Raw genomic sequence first — 20868 nt, 5'->3', positions numbered from 1 at the left:
ATTCAAAAAGAAAAATGAAAAAAAGTACGTAAAATGTAGTTTTACTTATCTTTTCATTTTCTCTTTTCAATTATCTATCTAAATTTATGAACTAAATACAACATTAATGATTTAGAAAATAAAGAGTATTGAATTTAAATTGTAATAATGTCACGAAACTAGAATGGTGGGGCATAAAATTGGAATAGAGGATAAGATAAGAAGCTAACTGTGATGACAATAGAAGTGGAGCATGATACGATATTTATGCAAAAAAGTGCACCCAAAAAAAAAAAGAGTAGCTCTTCGCTGTTGTTTTTTTGTTTTTTGTTTTTGAACAAAAGCATGTAAAAAAGTAAAAAGAAATAATTTAATTTGTAATAACTTTTTGACTTAAAAATTGAAGTTCTTAAATGTAACCTAAGTGTATTTAAAAAGCTCCAACACCTAAAGTGTATACACATAATAATTGAAGCGCGAATTACACTTACAATTCCTATAGTCCTTATAGTTTGAGATTCGTGTCACTTTGGTGATCGACTTTTTAATTGTGACACATTTGATCATGAATTTTGAATCTTGTTCCAAATAAGGATAATTGGAGATACCATTACTTAATTACAAGGGAAAAATTGTCAATTTGATAAAATATACACTAACTTGACAAAATAAATGTTAAAAAAATATTTTAAAATTTTTAAAAATTATTTCTACCCACCAAAGATAAAAATTATGTAAAATTAATAAATATTTTAGACATTTATTTATTTATTTTTTACCAAATTAATTTTTATTATGTGTTTGGATGATAATCATATAATGAGTGGTTGTTAGGATTTTAATGTGTAATTGATATATTTAATATATGAAATATTTTTAGTTTTTGATTTTTTGACTTAATGGATTGGTTTAATAATGATATCAAAGTTGTCGCTATATTTGATTTTTGAAAAAATAGAAACTAATTTAATAAAAATAAAAACAACCACCTATTACATGATCATCATCCAAAAATATAATAAAAATTAATTTGGTAAATAAAAAAATCTCTAAAAGATTTATCAATTATACAAAATTTTACATTTAATGGGTAGAAATAATTTTTTAAAATTCAAAAAAAAAAAAATTGACATTTATTTTTTGTCAAATTAGTTTATATTTTATCAAATTGACAATTTTACCCTTAAAATTAAGATCTTCAAATGTCCTTATTTGGAACAAGATTCAAAATTTAGCGTCAAATATGTCATAATTAAAAAATTAAGAATTAAAATGACACAAGTCCCAAATTATAAGGACTATTAATATAATCCACTCATAATTAGATGAGAGAAAATTTGTTCATTATAGTACACGCTATCTCGTTGGTTGAGGCAATGAACTAGTGCCACCAAAAATATAAAATGGACCAATAAAGTGGTATATATTGTTCACATATGTATAAACAAATTTAGATTCCAACTAAAGTAGCTTAGTGACAAATTATGAATTGCTATTGTCAGTAAAATGTGCTAGAGGTATATACAAATTGAATTAATTGGGTTTTAGAATGAATCAGAAATCAAACTATTTCTTACTGTCTCAAAAAAATTAGAACCATAACTGAACCGTTAAATCTATGAAATCGGATTAAAATCGAACCATAGAAACCGTGTAGTTCAGTTACGTAAATTTTATATAACGCTAAACATGATATATATTTTATTTTAGTAAATAACTTAACAATAATTAATAATTTGATTAGAATTTATTAATTTTACAATAAAAACTAATGTTCAAAGCTTATAAGAAAGATATGTCAGAATCATAATCAAAATCTTAACTATATTCAAATCTTATAAAAAACTTTTTATATTTTAATGTATGTATATAAAAAACTACTAAACAATTATATCATTATTAAATTTAAAATCATATAAAAAACTACTAAACAATTATATCATTATTCGATTCAAAATCATTACCAAAGCCTTCTGAATTAAATCAATTTATCGGTTCACCGATTTTTTTCAACAACTTAAAATGTGCAACTGTTATGAGAAGAAAAGGGCCACACTTCCTTTGAGAGCAATCGTAATTTCCCAGGGGTAAAGTGTAATTTGCCTTAAATACAAAACATACGCTTGATACATAATTTTTACAGGTAACAGACTCCCTTACCACCGTTAGATTTCAGTATAACAAACATAGTCCTACAAACTGGCGTGTTTTTTTGGCAAAACATGCGGTTCAGATCACGTCTGTGACAAAAAGTAATCATGAAATGCTGTGACAATAAATCGTTCGAATCGTTTTCTCCGTCTCATACCCTCCATTGTCTTCCGAGCTCAAAACGGCAACGGCATGCCCTTGACGAGGAGCTTCCCCCGCTTTCTCTCTCTACAAACTTCGCTCTACTCTCTCTCTGTCAAACGATCTCTTCCCTATCTCTCTCCACTTACCAACGAGAAGCCTCTCACTCTCTCACTATCAGTTGCTGCCTCTGGTATGCTCTCTCTCTCTCTCTCTATATATATATATATGTGGAAACTGATTTATGATGTTCTGTTCAGCTATGGATTCCCAATCGCCTTGTGTTCTGGTGCTATGTGGAAAATCATCTACCGATAATGAATTGGCGAAATCTTTGAAGAACAATAACACTTTGAAACTCCCTGACATTGCCGATGTTTCGATTCTATTGCATTCGGAGAGTGGAATGACTTCCGAAGGAGAAGGAGAAGGAGAAGGAGAAGGAGAGAGTTTTCGGATCAATTTGTTCTTGAATTCTCTTTCAACTACTCGCTTTGGAAGGTTCCTGATTTGGTCCCCTCGGTTGTCATCGACACATGACGTAGTTTCTCAGTGAGTAACACCAATTTTGAATTGTAATTTTTTTGAGATTTAGTTTGATATTGAATTTTTAAGTTTTTGGGCAGCAATTTCTGCGAAATTCCAATTGGCGCTGTTTGTGTTGCTGATGCTCAGTTCAAAGGGCGAGGTTCGGAATGCTATGCAATTGTTGATTTTGATTGTTGTGTTGTTAGAAATTTGGAGTTTAATGTTGTATAATGTCTTATAATATCTGATTGACAAATGCCAGTCAACAAAATTGAAAGAAAGATTTTATAGAACAACTATGAGGCCCACAATGCTTTACGGCCCCGTTTAGGATAAATAGGATTGTTAGTGAGGAGATTAAGTAAAATTGTATTCGTTTTGATGATAGTTGTTAGTACGGGGATTGTTAAATTATTTTATATAAAATAATAGGAACCAATAGAAACTATGGTTTTTACTTATCAAAAGAAAAAATGTTCAAAATGTGTAGCCGTACACACATGTAAAAATAAAAAAAATGCGCTTGGCCAGTCAACCGGTCGGACGTCTGCCCGGACGACCGGTTATACTATAATCCGAATGGACTATTTCTGAATACCATCTCCTCACCTAGACTGCTAATCAGCTCACCCAAGGCCTTTTGTTGGCCAAACGGACTCTGAATTTAGAGCTACCTTTTGCTAACAAACATGATATTCATAAAATAATGAGTATAGCTAAGATAAGAATAATTAGATGGATCTATAGTAAGATTAGGAAAAATAGAATTAGAAATGAATATATTTGTGAAATGGTATTAAAAATAAGTTGAGAGAGAACAGGTTAACAGATGTGAATTTATATAATTTAGCTGAGCATATTACCTGAATGGTGAAAAAAAATTCATGTAGCTGACCTAACTGGATAGTTATTTTTTTTCATTTGATTTTGCAGGTCGGTCAAAGAATGCGTGGGAATCTCCAAAAGGTTGCCTTCTATTTTCATTTACAATACAGATGGAAGATGGGCGAGTGGTGCCTCTTGTGCAGTATGTAGTGTCTCTTGCCATGACAGAGGCAATAAAAGATGTCTGTGTGACAAATGTAAGTGTTTCTCAGTTCACTGCATATATCCAATAATTGAAATTAAATAAGGGCCTCTGCCATTGAGGCTCGACTAAGCCAAGTATCTTAGGTGGAGAACATACAGTTATGTTGATGGCATACTCTGTTTGTAATCATATATTACAAATATGGATGTTAAGTAGCACAAAATTGAATCTTTAAATTGTATGTGAAATATCGTAAAATAGGGGAAGCTGACCAACTAAACAAGAACAAATTGAGCTTGTAATAAAGAAATTTCACAGCTTCTTTGGAGCCATGGAATGAAATGTCCACAACAAAATATATGTTGCTACTACTACAAATATAGGATATATTGCAAGATACCAATATCATTTTGAAAAATTATAGATATTAGCCAAAAGTCAACAAACATTTTTTGTAATATATATAGTTTTATAAGTAAATAATATATAAATATATATATATATATATCAAGGTCTTGATAATACAAATACAGATTGATATATTGCAAATATCATCAATACATTATTTGGTGCTTCTAATGATGGCACTTAGATAAAAAGCTTGTGCATTCTCCAAGTTCGCTGAATATTTGTATCAGTTAAATCTCATCTATGGACAATAATAATCAGAAATGCATCTCATTACAGGCTATTAAGGGTCTGTTTGGTATCATTTTCATTTTCAACGCTTTTGTATTTAGTGTTTTTCATAAATGAAAACATTGAAAAGTTCAAAACAATGATTGTTTTCATATCATTTCATTTTGTATGAAAACAGTTTCCAAAAATTCAGAAAACAACTTAAAAGTATTTCCTAAAAATATGGAGTGTTTTAAAAACAAATTTGGAAAACAATTTTTTGAAATAGTTTGGCAAACAAGTTTTTCGTGTCATTTTTTGTTTATTTTGTTTTTTCCTTTTATTTTCGAGATAGACAGTAGAAAACGAAAATGATATCAAACGCACACAATCATGAAGACAAAGTTATCTTACATTGAAGCCTCGTTTGGAAACAAGTTATTTTAGTAACTTTTTGGCTTTTTATAAAAAGATGTGCAGAAAAGTAGAGAGAGTAATGTAATAACTTATAGTGACTTTTTGGCTTTTTGGCTAAAATACTTAGTTCCCAAATGAGGCCCGAGTAGTAAAGTGAAAGAAGCCCCTGATACCCTCTTGAGTAAAAAAAATGTAATGCGGACAACATAATCTTACAGCTAACCTCTCTAGAAAGTGAAAAGGTTGTTTCAATCATTGATTGTCGGAGAGCATTCAATATTTTGACATTAATCATATACTAGGCCTTTTGTTTCTCATTATTTTAGATGTCAAGAGAACACAATAAAAGGTCTCATCCCTTTGATTGTATTTTTTTGGGTAACAAATTTTGTTGGTGATTTTTTTTTGGGGTAACATAATCTATTTCAGGGTATACCACCTCTTGAAGTTAGAATAAAGTGGCCAAATGACCTGTACTTAAATGGCCTTAAAGTGGGAGGCATTTTGTGCACTTCAGTCTATAAATCAAAGAAGTTTAATGTCAGTGCTGGTAAATGGTCTCTTCCCTTTGAATGTGAATACAAATCTTACACAATGGTGATTCTGCATATTAAGTTGAAAGTGTATTACTAGTGATATTCTTTTCTCTTTCATCATGCAATGTAATTTTTTCTCTTGCTTTCTAATTTCAGTAAATTGGTTTTTAGTTATTCATGTCTTATATCATCATTGAGGGCTGCATGCTCAAATATATCACTAAATGTTTTAGAATTTTCATGTCTTTGCAGGAATAGGCTTGAATATTGATAATGAGAAACCTACAACTTGCTTGAATGCAGTGCTGAAAAAATTGACTTCTGTTGCTTATCAACTACAGAGAGAAGATATTCTTGCAGCCTTTTTTAATAAATTTGAGAATCTTTTTGATATTCTTATTAACAAAGGTGAACCACTGTCCTATAATTATTTCATGATCTTTTCAATCTTCAAATATGCCCAATTCCTGCCAGATTATTTATTTATTTATTTTCCCTCTTTGAATTGTCAATTTAAATAAGCAGTTCAGTGTTTTCTTTATCTTTGACATTCTTCGTAGTTTAATTGATTTTAACATGTATAATTGCTGTAAATTACAGGGAAATCAAATGGATTTGAAACTACTTTAACACTAGGAGGCTTAAGTATTTAAATGATGGGCAGTATCAGAATAAAAACAATAATTAAAAACCGCTCCACTTTTAATACAATCTTATTCAATCCTGGTAGTATATAAGCTATGGTGTATTGCACTGCACACTGTCATTTGTATTATTAGCATGATGTGAAATGTTGTGTGTTCAGGGAGGGCGTGGGAACTGATGGATGTGATAAAAGACCAGATAGGAAAGATGATATAAAATTATTGTTATTTTCCCATCTCTTTAAATTTCTGAGTTTTTGTGATCACTATGCTATGCAGCCATGTGTGCTCACAGTTAATAAATAGGGTGTTAATTTCTGGTCTTGCAACTATTTTCTCATTTTAGGAAAACCAAATGTGGTCAACCTTGTTACTTCAGGTTTGCGTCATCTTGGTCCCAAATTGCCTGTTTATTTGTTTCTTATGGAGCGTTTGACCAATTAAAATCATATAATGCTGATAGTTCTTAACAACCAGTTATGCAGTTACTCTAATAGCTTGAGTTATTGGAGAACAGTATAGTATTTTTATTTCAACTTCTCGACTCATCTGTGGCGCTTTATGAATGGATCTACACGTGAATGCATAATGTACTAATAGGAAGGTGCCTGGATTCGAACAATGGGTGTCAATTACAACCTCAATGACTCTTAACTGCTTAAGATGGTTGAAAACTTCTTATTTTGTCTATTCTGTATTTTCAACGGTAAGTTTTGTAAGGCCCTATGGTTCATATAAATAATTCAGGCCATTAATTGCCCCTGCCATTTAGGTCTAAAAAAATATCTACTAGAAGACGTTTTAGGTTTGTTTTCTTTTCTTCTGCTGATTTTTGCTTCATTAGACTTATTTTGGACAGTCTTGGTTTTGGCATTTTTTTATTCTGTAAAGCCCCAATGATATTTATTGATCAGATTTTACTGCAAACTAGTTTTGGCATTGTGTTCCTCTTGGAGCAAATGTACACAATGTCTATCATAGGGCACCACAGCAAATTTTGTAATTAATGTTAGTTACTACCTCAGAAGGAATACTTCAAAGCTCTTTGTTGTTTATCATGCAGGGTTTCAACCTCTTGAGGAGCTGTACTATGAGACATGGCTGCATAGGTAAGCAATGACTAAAAAGTGTTTCCTGGTTATCCACACCTACATAGTATGCATCCATCCTTTTATTCCATACCATAGGTGTATGTTTGCATGTTGGGTTCTTCCTTTAATACAATTCTACTTTCATTAAAGGACATTTTTTTTTTCTTGGTAAGAAACTAATTTCTTAAAATCCAAAGTACAGTTTAATATTCATAGTAATGATTCCAAATGCTTCTAAGGGTGACTTATTTATTTTCTCAAAGTATATGCAATGGTGGCTAGCAAAGAAGAACGAACGCTTCTAAGAAGGTATCGTGTCTGCTTGATACGTGTTGGAGAAACATCCAAACATGTTATATTATTTTTTTAATTTTTTTAGGCTTAGACACACTTCTGACACCTGCAGGGCACATGCATGTATTCATCACTTAGACACACTAACACATTGTAAGTTTGAACTAAACAATTTATAATATAATGAAGAGAAAAAAAACGTAAATTTATTTCTTTAAACTTTAGAAATTTGTGTTATGTTGCATATTTTTAGTAATTTTGAATGAAATATTTATATATATGACAAATTAAAAATATATAAAACCATATATTTTGCGAGTGTTCCCCCATGTATTGTCTTGATTTTCTGAAAATTGTTGTGTCGGCGTGTTCATATTGAGTTTGTTTCGTGTCACGTGTTAAAATACAATGTATAAAGAGAAATAGAGGATTGTATATATATGGATTGTATTATTGATTGATTATTGATATTTTGTTATATTACAATGATTCCTATATATAGAAGAGAGGATGTGGGAAGAGAATAGGTGAGTGTGTAGTAGGTATGGAGTAGGTGAGGAGTAGGTGAGGAGTAGGTGGAGAGTAGGTGAAGTAGGTGAGTGTGTAGTAGGTGGTAGTGGTAGGTGTGTAGTAGGTGAATTTTAATAGGCCCCCGCAAACTCAAGGGGGATAGGAACTAACCAACTTGAGTTTGGAGAGAGTAACAAAACAAGAAAATACATAAAAATAAAAGAGGATAGGAGACACTGTATGGTCGTGTCAGACCATTGGTGAAGACACTGGATGGTGGTGTCATAACGTTGTAGAGGACACTGTATGGGGGTGTCATAACGTTGTAGAGGACACTGTATGGTGGTGTCATAACGGTGTAGAGGACACTGGATGGCGGTGTCAGACCGATGTAGAAGACAGTTTATGGGGTCATGTCGGACCGTTGTAGCAGACAATGTTGTGACAGTTGTTGTGACAGTTTACAGAGTCTTGCTGGACCCTTGTAGAAACTAACCGGAATCAATGTCGGGACAGTTTACAGAGTCTTGTCGGACCCATGAAGGAGCTAACCGGAATCAATGTCGGGATAGTTTACAGAGTCTTGTCGGACCCTTAAAAAGTCGCACCCTCAAAAGGTGTGCCTAATCGGTCAAAAAAGGCGTGCCATCAAAAGGCGTGCCCAATCCATAAAAAGGCGTGCCATCAAAAGGCGTGCCATCAAAAGGCGCGCCCATGTTGTCGTCGAGCGCCGAGCGGCGCATGATGCGCGTGTCTGCCTCTTCGTCAGGGTCTTTATAAACTGAGGCGGAGGCTGTGCTTGAGACAGAAGCGAAGACAAAAAAACTTTGTGAAAAAAGTTCTGAAAAAACTCTTCATTTTCTGAGAGAGATATTCGTTTTCTGAGAAATTGTCTCTAAGAGCTGCAAATCTTGAAACACTCTGTAATACTCGGTTGCCCAGAAAATGGCCTCTTCTTCCCGTTCAGCTACCCAGAATATGGCCTCTTCGTCCCGTGGTTTGCTCACTCTCTTTCCCAACCTCAACGAGTCAACAAGAGAGATAACTGGTGCGGTGGCCAGTGAACCTCAACCAAGCGCCTCTGGTTTTGCTCCGTTGAACTTTCCGTTGCGGTCGGTGGAGCAAAAAATGGCAGTGCAAACTGATATTGAGGCCAATCAATATACTTTGAAGTCATGTGTGGAGACCATGACGGCGGTCACAAACCTGTCGCACCGGCTGCAGAGTAGGACAAATGAGGTGCAGCAGTTAAACGCTCAACTGGCTCTGCTCCGACGCATGTATAAGGATGCGCGAGCAGAGATAAGTGTGCTAAAGGTGGAAAATAAGGAGCTGAAGCGGAAGGCCACCGTGATGTTCCGATTTGGAGGGCCACCATATGCTGCAGTGGAGGAGCAGGGAGTAGTGATCGTGCCCAGTGGAGTGGGAAACACGGAGGCAACACCGTCAAGGACCGCCCAAGACGGAGGCAAGAAGAAAAGACCGGCGGAATAGGCGAAGAAGTGAGGTCGGTGTGTGGCCGTCTGCAGAAAAGAAAACAAATCGGTTGTTGGTTTTTTTTTTGGTGTGTTGTTGTAGAAATGTGATCGCGGTGGATTCCCTGAGATGAATAAAATATAATTTGTTGTGCAAATTTGTAAATTGTGTTGGGTTTTTTTTTTATAATGAAAAAAGAAAGATAAAAGAAAATAAAAAAAGCGAAAAATGTGAGGGAGTCGGTGAGTGGGATGCAAAAGAAAAGATGGGTTTTAACATGTGGCCCCCTATCCAAGGCAGGGACAGCATCATTATCTCACACTCCCCACTTCTCCATTACCAATTTAAAAAATCCTCCAATTCGCCACTTGATGGCCAAAGAAAAACACATCTGTAAGCAACATTAACGGCATGGGGTATAGAGAAAGCTGTTTTCTCTTTTGTCTGTTTCTGTCCCCATCATCATCATAAAAGAAACAGAGAATAGGGCAGGCCTAAACCAAAGCGATCCGTGGCTAGAAGCAGCGGCAAGGCCGCAAGTGGGAGAGGCAACAATTTCTGAGCTTGCTCTTCAATGGCTGAAGCTTACTGGTTTTAACTGTAGAAGTAATTTCTCAGATTTTGATCGTTCTTCTTTGATGGGTTTTATATATATATATATATATACTGAGAGAGTGGGGAACAAGGGGAATAATGAGTAAAGAGAAAGGGACCAGAGAGAGGAGGAGTGGGTTGATTAAAAAAAAATATTTCATCATAAAGTGCATGTGGGAGAGGAAATAATGTGACAGGAGGGTTGGGAGCAAAAAAGGAAATAATGTGGGGACGAAGGCAGTGGGTTTCTGGGGATGGTTGGAAATCTGGCTCAGGAGTTCCTGAAGCAAAAGCTTGATGAAAATGATGAAAGCTATGCAAAACCTGTGTTTGAAACAGAAGTGGCCAGCAAGCAAGAGGTTTATGCAGGAGCAAGCAAGCGGGCACTTCCTGAAAATGGCATTTTGATTAGTGGCTGCCAAACCGATCAAACTTCTGCTGATGCTAGCCCATCTGGCAATGCTGATGAAGCTTACGGAGCTCTCAGCAATGCAATTCAGATGATAATTGCTGAAACAGATGGTACTGTTAACAATCAGGAGCTTGTATTGAGGGCCCGGGAGTTGCTGAAAAGTCAGACATTTCTGCTGCTGCTGCTGGAGCACAAGTGGATGAGAAAGAGAAAGAGATTGACGAGACTGGGGTGGAGCCACGTGACATTGATTTGGTGATGACACAGGTAGGTGTATCAAGGGGTAAAGCTGTCAAGGCTCTCAAGACTCACAATGGAGACATAGTCTGAAAGTATTTGGGCAATGATGGGAAGGTATGTGTAGAAAATAAACGGAATAGGTTGAGGTCCGGCGGGCGGCTAAGGTGAGGTTGCCGCCCGCCGGGAAAGCGAAAATATTAGGCTCTAAACCTGCTCTGATACCATGTTAAAATACAATGTATAAAGATAAATAGAGGATTGTATATATATGGATTGTATTATTGATTGATTATTGATATTTTGTTATATTACAATGATTCCTATATATAGAAGAGAGGATGTGGGAAGAGAATAGGTGAGTGTGTAGTAGGTATGGAGTAGGTGAGGAGTAGGTGGAGAGTAGGTGAAGTAGGTGAGTGTGTAGTAGGTGGTAGTGGTAAGTGTGTAGTAGGTGAATTTTAACATCACGTATCCGTGCTTAACAAAGGAAGGTAAAAAATTGATATCAGTAAAACCTCGCACAAAGCATTAGGAGAGTTACCTATCCTAGCTAATTACTCTCGGTTTCGACTGATGACATCTGCTTACGTCAAGACCACTAATTTTCTGTCAGTGTTCGAGAGAGAATATCTGGAAGTTCTATTTCCATGTTTTCAATGCAATGAACTTTTTCTTTTGTCTTCTTATATAAAAAAAAATAAAACAAAAAATCAGAGCCTAAAGAAGAAGGCATGCTAAAATAAAATGATGAAAATCAAAGTGTTATATATTAGTTGAACTCCAGTTTTAATGTTGGTTCTCCACGCCATTCTATTCTTAGGATTAGGAGTCATGCTAAAAACACCTGTTCATGGGGATGGTAAGCATGCATGTCCATCATGCTTACAAAAATGCAACGAGTTTTTATAATGTTGTGCTCGTAATTGAAAAGCCCAACCCATACTTCTCCTTAAAACCCAGGTATCAAGGAGATAGAAACTGAAACCTTATAACTAGAACAGATGGAGCAACTCCAAGCGATGTTTCCAACACACCCTCTTGGACCACAACATACACTAGCTGGACAAACGGCACACCAGTCATAGGCCAAACCAAGCTCTGATATCAAATTGAAAAGCCCAACTCACACTTCTCCTTAAAATCCAGGTATTAAGGTGAGAGAAACTGCAACTTCAGGCGATATGGGACAAATTCCAACACTCGCCTTATGTGCGTACATCATATGAAATGGCTTGTGTTCTACTGCATGTATCTACAAATCAATTTAAAGAAATCCATGTTATCTACTTTAAAAGGCCATCAAACATAAAAAGGCCTGGAATTTTTCACAATGTGAACTAGGAGCATAATTGCACTGCCCAACTGGAATAGTTATAAGCTTCTAATGTTGCAAAGAAGCATCTTGTATCTTTGTGTTCCTATAAAGATGTATATGGAGAGAGAGAGAGAGTAGCTATCCATTGCTTTCTATAAGCTGACGTCATATTATTCAAAATCTGTAAATACTTCTTAGGGGTCTTTTGGAAAGTTGCCAAAAAGTCAGTTTTTTGGCTTTTCAGCTTTTTTAGTCAAAAAAATCAGCTTTTTTACCCAAAACAACCCAAAAAAGCTGATAAAAGCTAAAAAATCAGCTTTTTACCAACTTCCCCAATCACCATATTCATAATTAGTTCTTTGTTCTGCCACCATTGCTGTCTATAAGCTGACGTCATTTTATTCAAAATCTGTAAATACTTGTTATCCATAATTACATTTTTTTTATTCATCTTTTCCGTACTTTTTTGATAACATTTATTGTCTTTTCCATTTCAACATATTAGATAATGAATTATTGAAGGTTCATGATTGTGTTCCCTTGCATGCAGTGGGCAGAGAGTTATTGTGCAGGAAAATAATGCTGATCAAATTGTAGAAAAAGTGGTTACCATTCAGGTGAGATAGATTTGCTGAACTATTTGATGACTCACAAATATAAATGCAGATAAAATAGCAACAGAATGTACTATATGCCCTGCAATTTTCTGAAATATTGCAAAGGAAAACCATGATATCTAGAAACTATTTATTTCCTATTTGAGCCAGTGTGTTGAATTAAAGTTGAATAACAAAATAAGTAATATGAACGGGGAAAAGAGCTTTTTATTTATAAAAATAAAAAAATAAAAAAATAAAAAAAAGAAAGAAGAGGAAGGAAATACAAGCTAATGAGAATTTGTTTCTTTGCTTTTTGTGGCATGCCTTTTTGGAAAGTCTTTCCATATCAATATCTCATTGTTACATCAGGGTCCCAACCCCATGGGAGTCAAGGCTACACACACAGTTACCACGAGCTACCTACATTGGGTGAGTCTGGGAGAGGGAAACCTGATCCAGCTCACCTGCCTGCCTATATATGTTATTTTACCAACAATTCAAAAATAAATATTTAGGAGTCTCATGTGATTGAGCATCCATACTATTCCTTTTATATTTGTGGATGCTGGAAAGTTACACTGAAATATTCTATTTTTATTTTTCTTGTAAATTACAGGGTTTAACATCCTCGGGATATTTATTAGCTCTTGGTGAAGACAATCAAATGTGCGAGCTTCATCCAGACGGCAATAGGTATTATATTTTATGGTATTTTCTCATTTAATATTTGAGTATTGTGTAGATACTGATATCTCTGTGATCTTAATTTAATGAGCACGCCTCATTCTATTAGCATTAACCAAAACTAATTATTATATATCCATTTACTGGACAAATAGACAAATGGAAGCACCCTTTGTGTTCTTGCATATATATGAATTATGACATGATGACTATGATGCTAACATGAAGTCAACATGTTTGAGAAAGTGATGGAGCAACATATTTTTTATATATATATATTTAAAGAAACTTCATCTAACATTATTTACTTTGAAGGGGCAACTGGGAGTCAAACTGCTGACCTGCCATGGGGTCAGCTTTTAAAGTGCGCTTAGGTACTGTTTGCACTCAAGGCTTGGTGGTTAATATGTAGTAATATATTGATAAAAAAGAATATCATCCGACAGTTTAATATGTCACGCACCAACAGAAAAAAATTTAAAAAAAAAGGAAGAAAAATTACTGCACTAACTATACAATGTAACTAACACCAAGGAAATGGCATGCAAATTTTTCCTGTTGTTCAAACTCGAAGGAATCCTTGGTTTCTGCATATGGATTAGAAATTAGTGTCCGATTGACCATTGTTAAGTTCTTTGCATCTATGCCTTACAAAATTTGATAGGATAGAATATCATCTGGTGGTTAATATGTCTTTTAGGTTCTTATATGGTGTGATCCAGAGCTCTCGCTTATAAAAAAAGTAATATATATATATATATATAAAGACATTCTCCAGACTCCTTGTGGTGCAAAACTGATGGTATTTACATCTGCCATATTGTTCCATAAGGTGGAAGTCCTGAAAGGTTGACAAGAAGGCAATATATATATATATATATAGAAAGAGAACTAAAAGCTAAAAAGCATGGTCACTTTTAAGAAGGTATGTGTTGTGTCCAACACCCGTCAAACACTTCCCAATACTTGGACAAAAAAAAAAAAAAAAAAAAGAGAGAAAAACACACACTACAATTTTGAATAAATTACTTGGAATCTAATGACAAAAGAAAATTAATGTGATATTGTACCTTTTCTCCTCCATTAGACTTAAAAAAATTATTATAGTTAAATATTCATATAAATGACATATAATAATTATTTATCTTTATATATAACATATAACAACTATATAAAATGATATGTTTTGCACATGTCAACATATTAGTGTCGTGTCCTACATTTCTTGAAAATTTCCATGTTGGCGTATTGGTGTTGTGTTCATGTCGTATCATGTGCCTATGTCCGTGTCCGTGCTTTGTAGACTAAAAGGTAGCAAGATAAATGTTATGTTAAGATATATTGTGGAATATATACATGTGAGTACAGCATACATGTTTGTTAAGTGCAAATTCTTGACCATGGGTATTATCAATACAATATCCGATGCATCATGATATTAGTGACATAATTTGATATTTCGGAATCATATTTAAATAGTGTTGCGTAATACATAGATATCGGGATATATTGATGGATACATCACCAATGCCAAGGATATTTGACTATACGATTGAAATTGAGAGAAGAGTTCTAACAAAATTGCAATCCTATCAACAAAATACTTTCTCTAGTCTGGGGAATGGAAATTTCCAAAATATCCTTATTCTAGAATAGCTCAACTAACCCTAAACAAAAATAAGAACAAATTTTGTAGCAAGATAGATGCTAGTAAATGTCAATGGCAGCAGATACCTACTTGCTACATTTCTCTCTCCAAACTCTGTATATATGTATTTGTAAATGTGTGTATGTAAATCTGTCTCTCCCATTGTCTTGTGAAAATCTTTTCCCATCAATTTTATTTACATAGAAAAACTAAACAATATTGGGAGACAACCTCTTGCAATTTGAACAAAGACTACTTGTGATGACATATTGAAAGCACACTTGGTTTTGACGTCTGTATTTTAATTTTTTTTTTTCACACATGGTTTTTATATTTAAAGTAGAGTGTCTTTGTGAGTTTATTTTTCTGATTATGGTCTTGATAAGTAAATGATGTTGTTTTTCATGTGGCTACAGTTTTGACTTCTTCAAAGGACTAGTGAGGAGAAAATTGACCTAAAAAAGATTCCGGAGCACAACCTTTTGTTGGAGGCAACAATCATGCATCACCATGTGCATAACTAAGGATACGTAGTTTTCTTTCCCTTTTTTTTTTTCTTTTAATTTCTTTTTATAACATTTTTGCTCAGATACATGGTAAATTTTCTCGGTCAATTAAATAATGTTCCGTCTTCTGTGTAGACAGGTTAATTTTTTTTTTAAGTTATCACTGTTATACAATAGTTGGCACAATTGCCAATCAAAGGTGGAATATTAGGTCATATATCTTCTTCACCTAGAGAGGTTGGACCATGATCCCCTCTAAGCAATTTAGTCAATTTGCAAGATTTTGTCCCTTGCTTGCCAACTATGAGATATTGCTTTTTTATCTTGTCTAGAGCAAACAAAGAGCTCTAATCATTTGAATCACGAGATCAATAATTGATTTGGTATCATCCTTAGTTTGGAGTGTATCTGAAATAGCTTGCTTGATTTGGTTGAAATAGCTGTGATTGATCAACCCCATTATCAGACAGGTGTCCTAATATCTAATTTATAGAAAGGAAAATTTATTAAGTTGGGTCGACCTATACGGCATGAATTGTAAGAGCATACATGAATTCTTTGTTATTATTATTAATTGTTATGTTTTTATTTTTGTAATATTAGGCAGGGACACAATTATTTGATAGGAAGAACCCTACCAAATAACTTCTCATACACAGACTTCTGTTGCCTTTGTGCTTGTTGATTTGGTTGAAACATGCAGGTCTGAACTGACTATCATTTTGAGTGCAGTCCAACAATCTAAATACCGGTATGTGTCCCTATAATTGTGGGGGTAGTTCAAGAAAAAGATAAAGAACGAAGCTCCTCCCACATGAACAAGCTTTCTCTACTCAACACAAGATTCAATTGATGTATCATTGGTGTAGGGACATACCCATGTTAAGGATCCATGAATTTAGCATAGTCCCTGTTGTAATGCGGAGTTTTATTAAGTTGTCATCAGAAGGCTGCAAAAGGTAAGTGACAAAAGTGGCTTTGAAGGTCATGTTGTGTCATCTATACAAACCCTACATTCACATTCTCTTAACCACTAAGGAATGCTCAAGTGGTAAGGAAGCTTGCCGCGGGAGAGGGGGGGGGGGGTGGGGAGGTGAGAATATATTTGTCAATTTGGAATAATGTAAATTGTATTTCCTTTTTAGGCTTAGGGTTTAGAGTTCTATATAAGTGATGTACTTGTTGTATCTATTACTCAGTTGAATATATAGAAATATTCAGAAACTAACATGGGATCAGAGCTAGGGTTTCATTCGAACTCATTGGTCGAAGCCCTCCCTGTGTCGCGAAGGTCTTCTTTGTGGTTCTTCAAAGTTGTGACATACTTCTGATCAATGGTCTGAAGTCGTGACATCTCTGGTCCGTAGTCGCGACCCTCTGCTCTAGTTCGTCTTCATCTTTCTACCTTGCGCAAGCCTATTCTCTCTCTGGTTCGCACTTGGTTCGCGATCTCCCTCTCTTGTCTCTGCTTCATGATCTCTCTCTATCATCTCGGCTTCACGTTCTCTTTGGTTCTCAACCTGGTTCGTGATCTCCCTCTCTCGTCTCGGCTTCAGGATCTTTCTGGATCCCTCTGATTGATAGTTGTGATTGGGTCAAACCGCTGCTTCTGGAAACTCTGCTTATTAGTATTTGGACCTAACTAGGTTCTGGATATTATAAGTTTGACGTAATTGGTTTTAATATACTTCATTTAGGCCCTTTATAATTTATCATAATATTGTCACCATGTCAGACGACAAAATTCAATCTATAACTTGCAAACTTACTGGAGCCAATTACGCTTATTGGTCCACTGTTATGAAATTTTTTTTCTTGGTCGAAAAAAAATAAGAATATGTTTCTGGTTCTGTTTCTTGTCCATCAGATCCCAAAAAGAATGGATATCAGGTTGCCTGTGACACTTGGGATTGTGATAATGCCCAAGTTTTGACTTGGTTTCATAATGCTGTGGATGATCGCATTGAGATGATGTTCTCTAAATATACTACTGCCAAAGAGGTTTGGGACTATTTACATGGGGTGTGATCTTTCAGCAGTCTCAGTCCTAGTTTCGAGCTCCTACTCAGAATCCTTTTAGCCCTCTAACCGCTTATACTGCATCTGCTTCGGCTCCAGATCCTAATTTGGCGTCCTTGTGTGCCCAAATTGCTCAGCTTTAACACATCTTGTCTACCTCTCAGCCATCCTCATCTGCCTCCTCTCATACCTTTCTTCATTTAGGTTTGCTTGGGTTCTCGTCATTTATATCTTCTTCTGTTTGGCTATTGGACTCTGATGCTTCTCATCATATGACTCCTCACCTTTCCTTACTTTAAAACTGTACCTTCTTTCATCTCTTATTACTATTAATACTGCTAATGGGTCTGGTGTGTCTGTTCTGTCTATTGGGTTTGTCTTATTTTCTGCTATGTCTGTAGTTACTATTCCCTCTATTCTTTATGTTTCTCAGCTATCTGTTAGTTTATTATCTATTAGTCAACTTGATGCTTTTGGTTTTGACGTTATTTTTTTTTTCTTCTAGTTGTTGTGTGCAGGATCAGGTATCCGAGAAGAAGATTGGGACCGACCGTAGAGTTGGAGACCTCTATGTAGTAGAAAGCTTGCATCTCCCTGCATCCACCTCTCCAGCTGCACTTTCCTCGTTTCAGTTAGATTCTCAGTTGAGTCTATTTTATTTATAGCATTCTTGCATAGGTCATTTGTCTGTTGACCGTTTACGGTCTTTAGCTCAGTCAGGAGTATTGTGTAAAGTTTTTCTTAGTCAAATTGATGAATGTCGGGGGTGTAAATTTGTTAAAATGTTAGCTTTACCTTTTAATAAAATTACTTTTATTTTTGTTTCTCCTTTCTCTTGTACATACTGATGTCTGGAGACCCTCTCTTGTTCTCACTAAAGGGGGTTCAACATATTACGTGTCTTTTGTTGATGATTGCACCCGTTATACTTGGATTTATCTTATGACTCACAAATTTGACTTCTACCAAATATACCGTACCTTTCAGTCTATGATCACTACACAGTTTGGGGTTACCATTGAATTGTTATGGTCTGACTTGGGTGGGAAATATTTTAAAACTGAGTTATGTGAATATCTGGCCAATTTAGGTACCATTCACCGAACTTCCTATACTGATACACCTGCCCAAAACGGTTGTGCTGAACGTAAACACCGTCATCTTCTTAAGACAGTTAGATCTCTCATTCTTTTTGCCTCTGTCCCGACTTCCTTTTGGGAGGGAAGTCATTCTTACTGCTACTTTTCTTCTCAACCGTATGCCTTATCCCCTACTGTCTGGTTGTTCTCCTTATGAGGCTCTATTTTTTCAACTTTCCTATTACTCTCTCCTTCGTGTTTTTTGGTTTGCGTGTTTTGTCCTTCTTTTCCGGGAAGATAGGACAAAACTTAGTGTGCGGTCTGTCATGTGTCTTTTTGGGTCACAGTCTTACTCAGAAAGGCTATCGCTGTTACGATACTGTTTCTCGTCGCCTTTGTCTCTTGCCATGTTTTTTTTGGAACGTCTAGCTTACTTTCAGCTTCCGTCTCTCACTACTCCAGTTTCTAAAGAGGATTTGGTTCACATTGATCCATTTCCTTCTGCTGTTCCTTTTGATGAATACATCTCCGTTGTACCCCATGAGTCTGCTACATCCTCTCCACCTTCTCCCCTGCTGGCTCCTTCTTCCCCTCCATTGTTAGTCTATTGTTGTCGCAAGGCTATCCCTCCACCCATTGTCTCTGCCTCTGCTGCTAATCCTCCTGCTTTTGACGCCTCTAATCTTGCTCACCACAAGTATCTCCTTCACATCCGTAAATAGGTAGTCAAATTTGGTTTTGTTAAAACATAATTTTCTCCTTCATACTATACATTTTTGTTTGCTATTCACTATTTTTTCAGAATCTCAGTATTACAAGGAGTATTACAAGGAGACCTGTCAGGATCTTAGTAGCAGGAATCGTTACAGTAGGTGACAATTTTGTGGGAGAAATGCGATTTTGCGTTCCCGAATCAAAATCGTGTAAGAAACGTGATTCTTAAGAGAGAAAATTGCGTTTCGGTATGAGATGAAACCGTTTATGAAAATCAAACAACTCCAGATGCAAAATAAATAAAAACAAAGATTTGAACAAGATTTTGGGTAAAAATATGAAGCATATATACAAAAAAAAAAAAAAAAAAAAAAAATAGCACATACGAGATAACCATTAAATTCAAATATTACTTACAGAATTTGGGTATATCTAAATTTGATTGGCAATTTCATGAACAGGTTCACATCTATTCATACATCCATTACTCCATAATCAATAAGGATGGCTTTGGGTCTGTCGTCGGTAATGCAATTGCTTGGCCTGAGGTTGGAAAATGTTTGGTGTGGAGAGAGGAGATAAATACTAAGCTGCTTGGATGAAGAGGAACTGTGTTGTGGAGTTGAGAAGACTTAGCACCTGTCAAAGAATGAAGGAAGAAGAACTGTAGTGGAGTTGGTCGGCAAGAAGAAGCTGGAACGTTGGTCATCGAAGGTATAAAGGGGAGAGACAGAGAGGGGGGTATATGTAGAGTTTTTTTTAGATGGGTGTATATGCAGAGTTTGGGTGAGAGAGTAAACCGTGTTTCAATTTCACCTTTTAGATCTCCAATGCCCTCTACAATTAGGTGTAGGCTGTAATTATTTTCTTTGGAATAATACAATAAACAGTGGTGTAGATCAACAAATATTATAAGGAAAATCACTTGTTAATATTGGAAATGTGAGAAAAAAATATACTCACTTCGTTCAAAAATAATAGTTTTGTTTTGGGAAATTTAATTTTTTTATAGTATAATTATTTTACTTTAAAAAAAATTAATTTTCTAAAATTATTCTTTGAGAGTATATTTTTTTAGAGAATATTAATTGTCATAATTATATTTTTTGTGATATTAATTAATTTAAGGATAAATTACAAATACATCTCTTGAGATTTGCTTAAAGTACAGATTGTCACCTATGATTTAAAAAATTACAAATGCTTCATTGTTAGAATTTTTTATTTAACAGAATTAATTAAAAAAATAAAATTCATATTTGCTCTCCTATACATGAATAAAATTACCTAAATTATTGATTGAAACATATTTCTAATATCATTAAAAATTGTTAATTGACTTGATGGTTTATTAATAAAATGGGCGATTTGTTATAAAATTAGAAACCTTAGAGGATGGGATGTAATTTTCAGAACTACAGGGGGCGATTTGTATTTTAATCAAAATCTCAAGGGTGTTTGTAACTTACCCTTAATTTAAAAGAATGGCAAAATAAAAAATAAATATTATTTTAGTCATTGATTTTTGAAAAGGGACTAATATTTTAGAACAATGAAAAATGGAGTAAGGGACTAATATTTTGGGACAGAGGAAGTATTAAAAAAGTGTACAGATTTTATAAAAAAATATATATTGAAACACG

General features: G+C 34.8%; 1 protein-coding gene across 4 annotated transcripts; it reads left to right on the top strand.

The window, feature by feature from the left end:
- Window positions 1-1969: 1969 nt before the first annotated feature.
- Window positions 1970-20214, top strand: LOC114266663 (biotin--protein ligase 2). Of its 4 annotated transcripts, XM_082920996.1 has the most exons (12): window positions 2123-2464; window positions 2532-2823; window positions 2898-2959; window positions 3733-3881; window positions 5294-5414; window positions 5653-5808; window positions 7108-7153; window positions 12527-12593; window positions 13192-13268; window positions 15324-16164; window positions 16283-16372; window positions 17938-18260. In XM_082920996.1, the coding sequence occupies exons 1-10, from the start codon at window positions 2323-2325 to the stop codon at window positions 15364-15366; spliced, it is 1155 nt and encodes a 384-aa protein (XP_082777122.1). In that variant the 5' UTR covers window positions 2123-2322; the 3' UTR covers window positions 15367-16164; window positions 16283-16372; window positions 17938-18260. The 4 variants fall into 4 exon arrangements, with proteins under 4 accessions (XP_082777121.1, XP_082777122.1, XP_082777123.1 ...); XM_082920995.1 differs by lacking the exon at window positions 16283-16372 and having other exon boundaries at window positions 1970-2464; window positions 15324-15437; XM_082920997.1 differs by lacking the exons at window positions 16283-16372; window positions 17938-18260 and adding an exon at window positions 19687-20214 and having other exon boundaries at window positions 15324-15437.
- Window positions 20215-20868: the final 654 nt, after the last annotated feature.

This window comes from Camellia sinensis, chromosome 3 (assembly GCF_055761805.1).
Source record: "Camellia sinensis isolate YWXY chromosome 3, ASM5576180v1, whole genome shotgun sequence".
NCBI lineage: Eukaryota > Viridiplantae > Streptophyta > Magnoliopsida > Ericales > Theaceae > Camellia > Camellia sinensis.
Note: the sequence above shows the minus strand (reverse complement) of the source record. Positions and strands in the feature narration are given on the sequence as shown.

Excerpts from the sequence above, each read along its gene's own strand:
- LOC114266663 (XM_082920997.1), top strand. The coding sequence starts at position 2,323 with ATGCCCTTGACGAGGAGCTTCCCCCGCTTTCTCTCTCTACAAACTTCG. Across the intron at positions 12,594-13,191 it reads AAAAAGTGGTTACCATTCAG|GGTTTAACATCCTCGGGATA; the intron begins GTGAGATAGATT and ends TGTAAATTACAG. Across the intron at positions 13,269-15,323 it reads CTTCATCCAGACGGCAATAG|TTTTGACTTCTTCAAAGGAC; the intron begins GTATTATATTTT and ends ATGTGGCTACAG.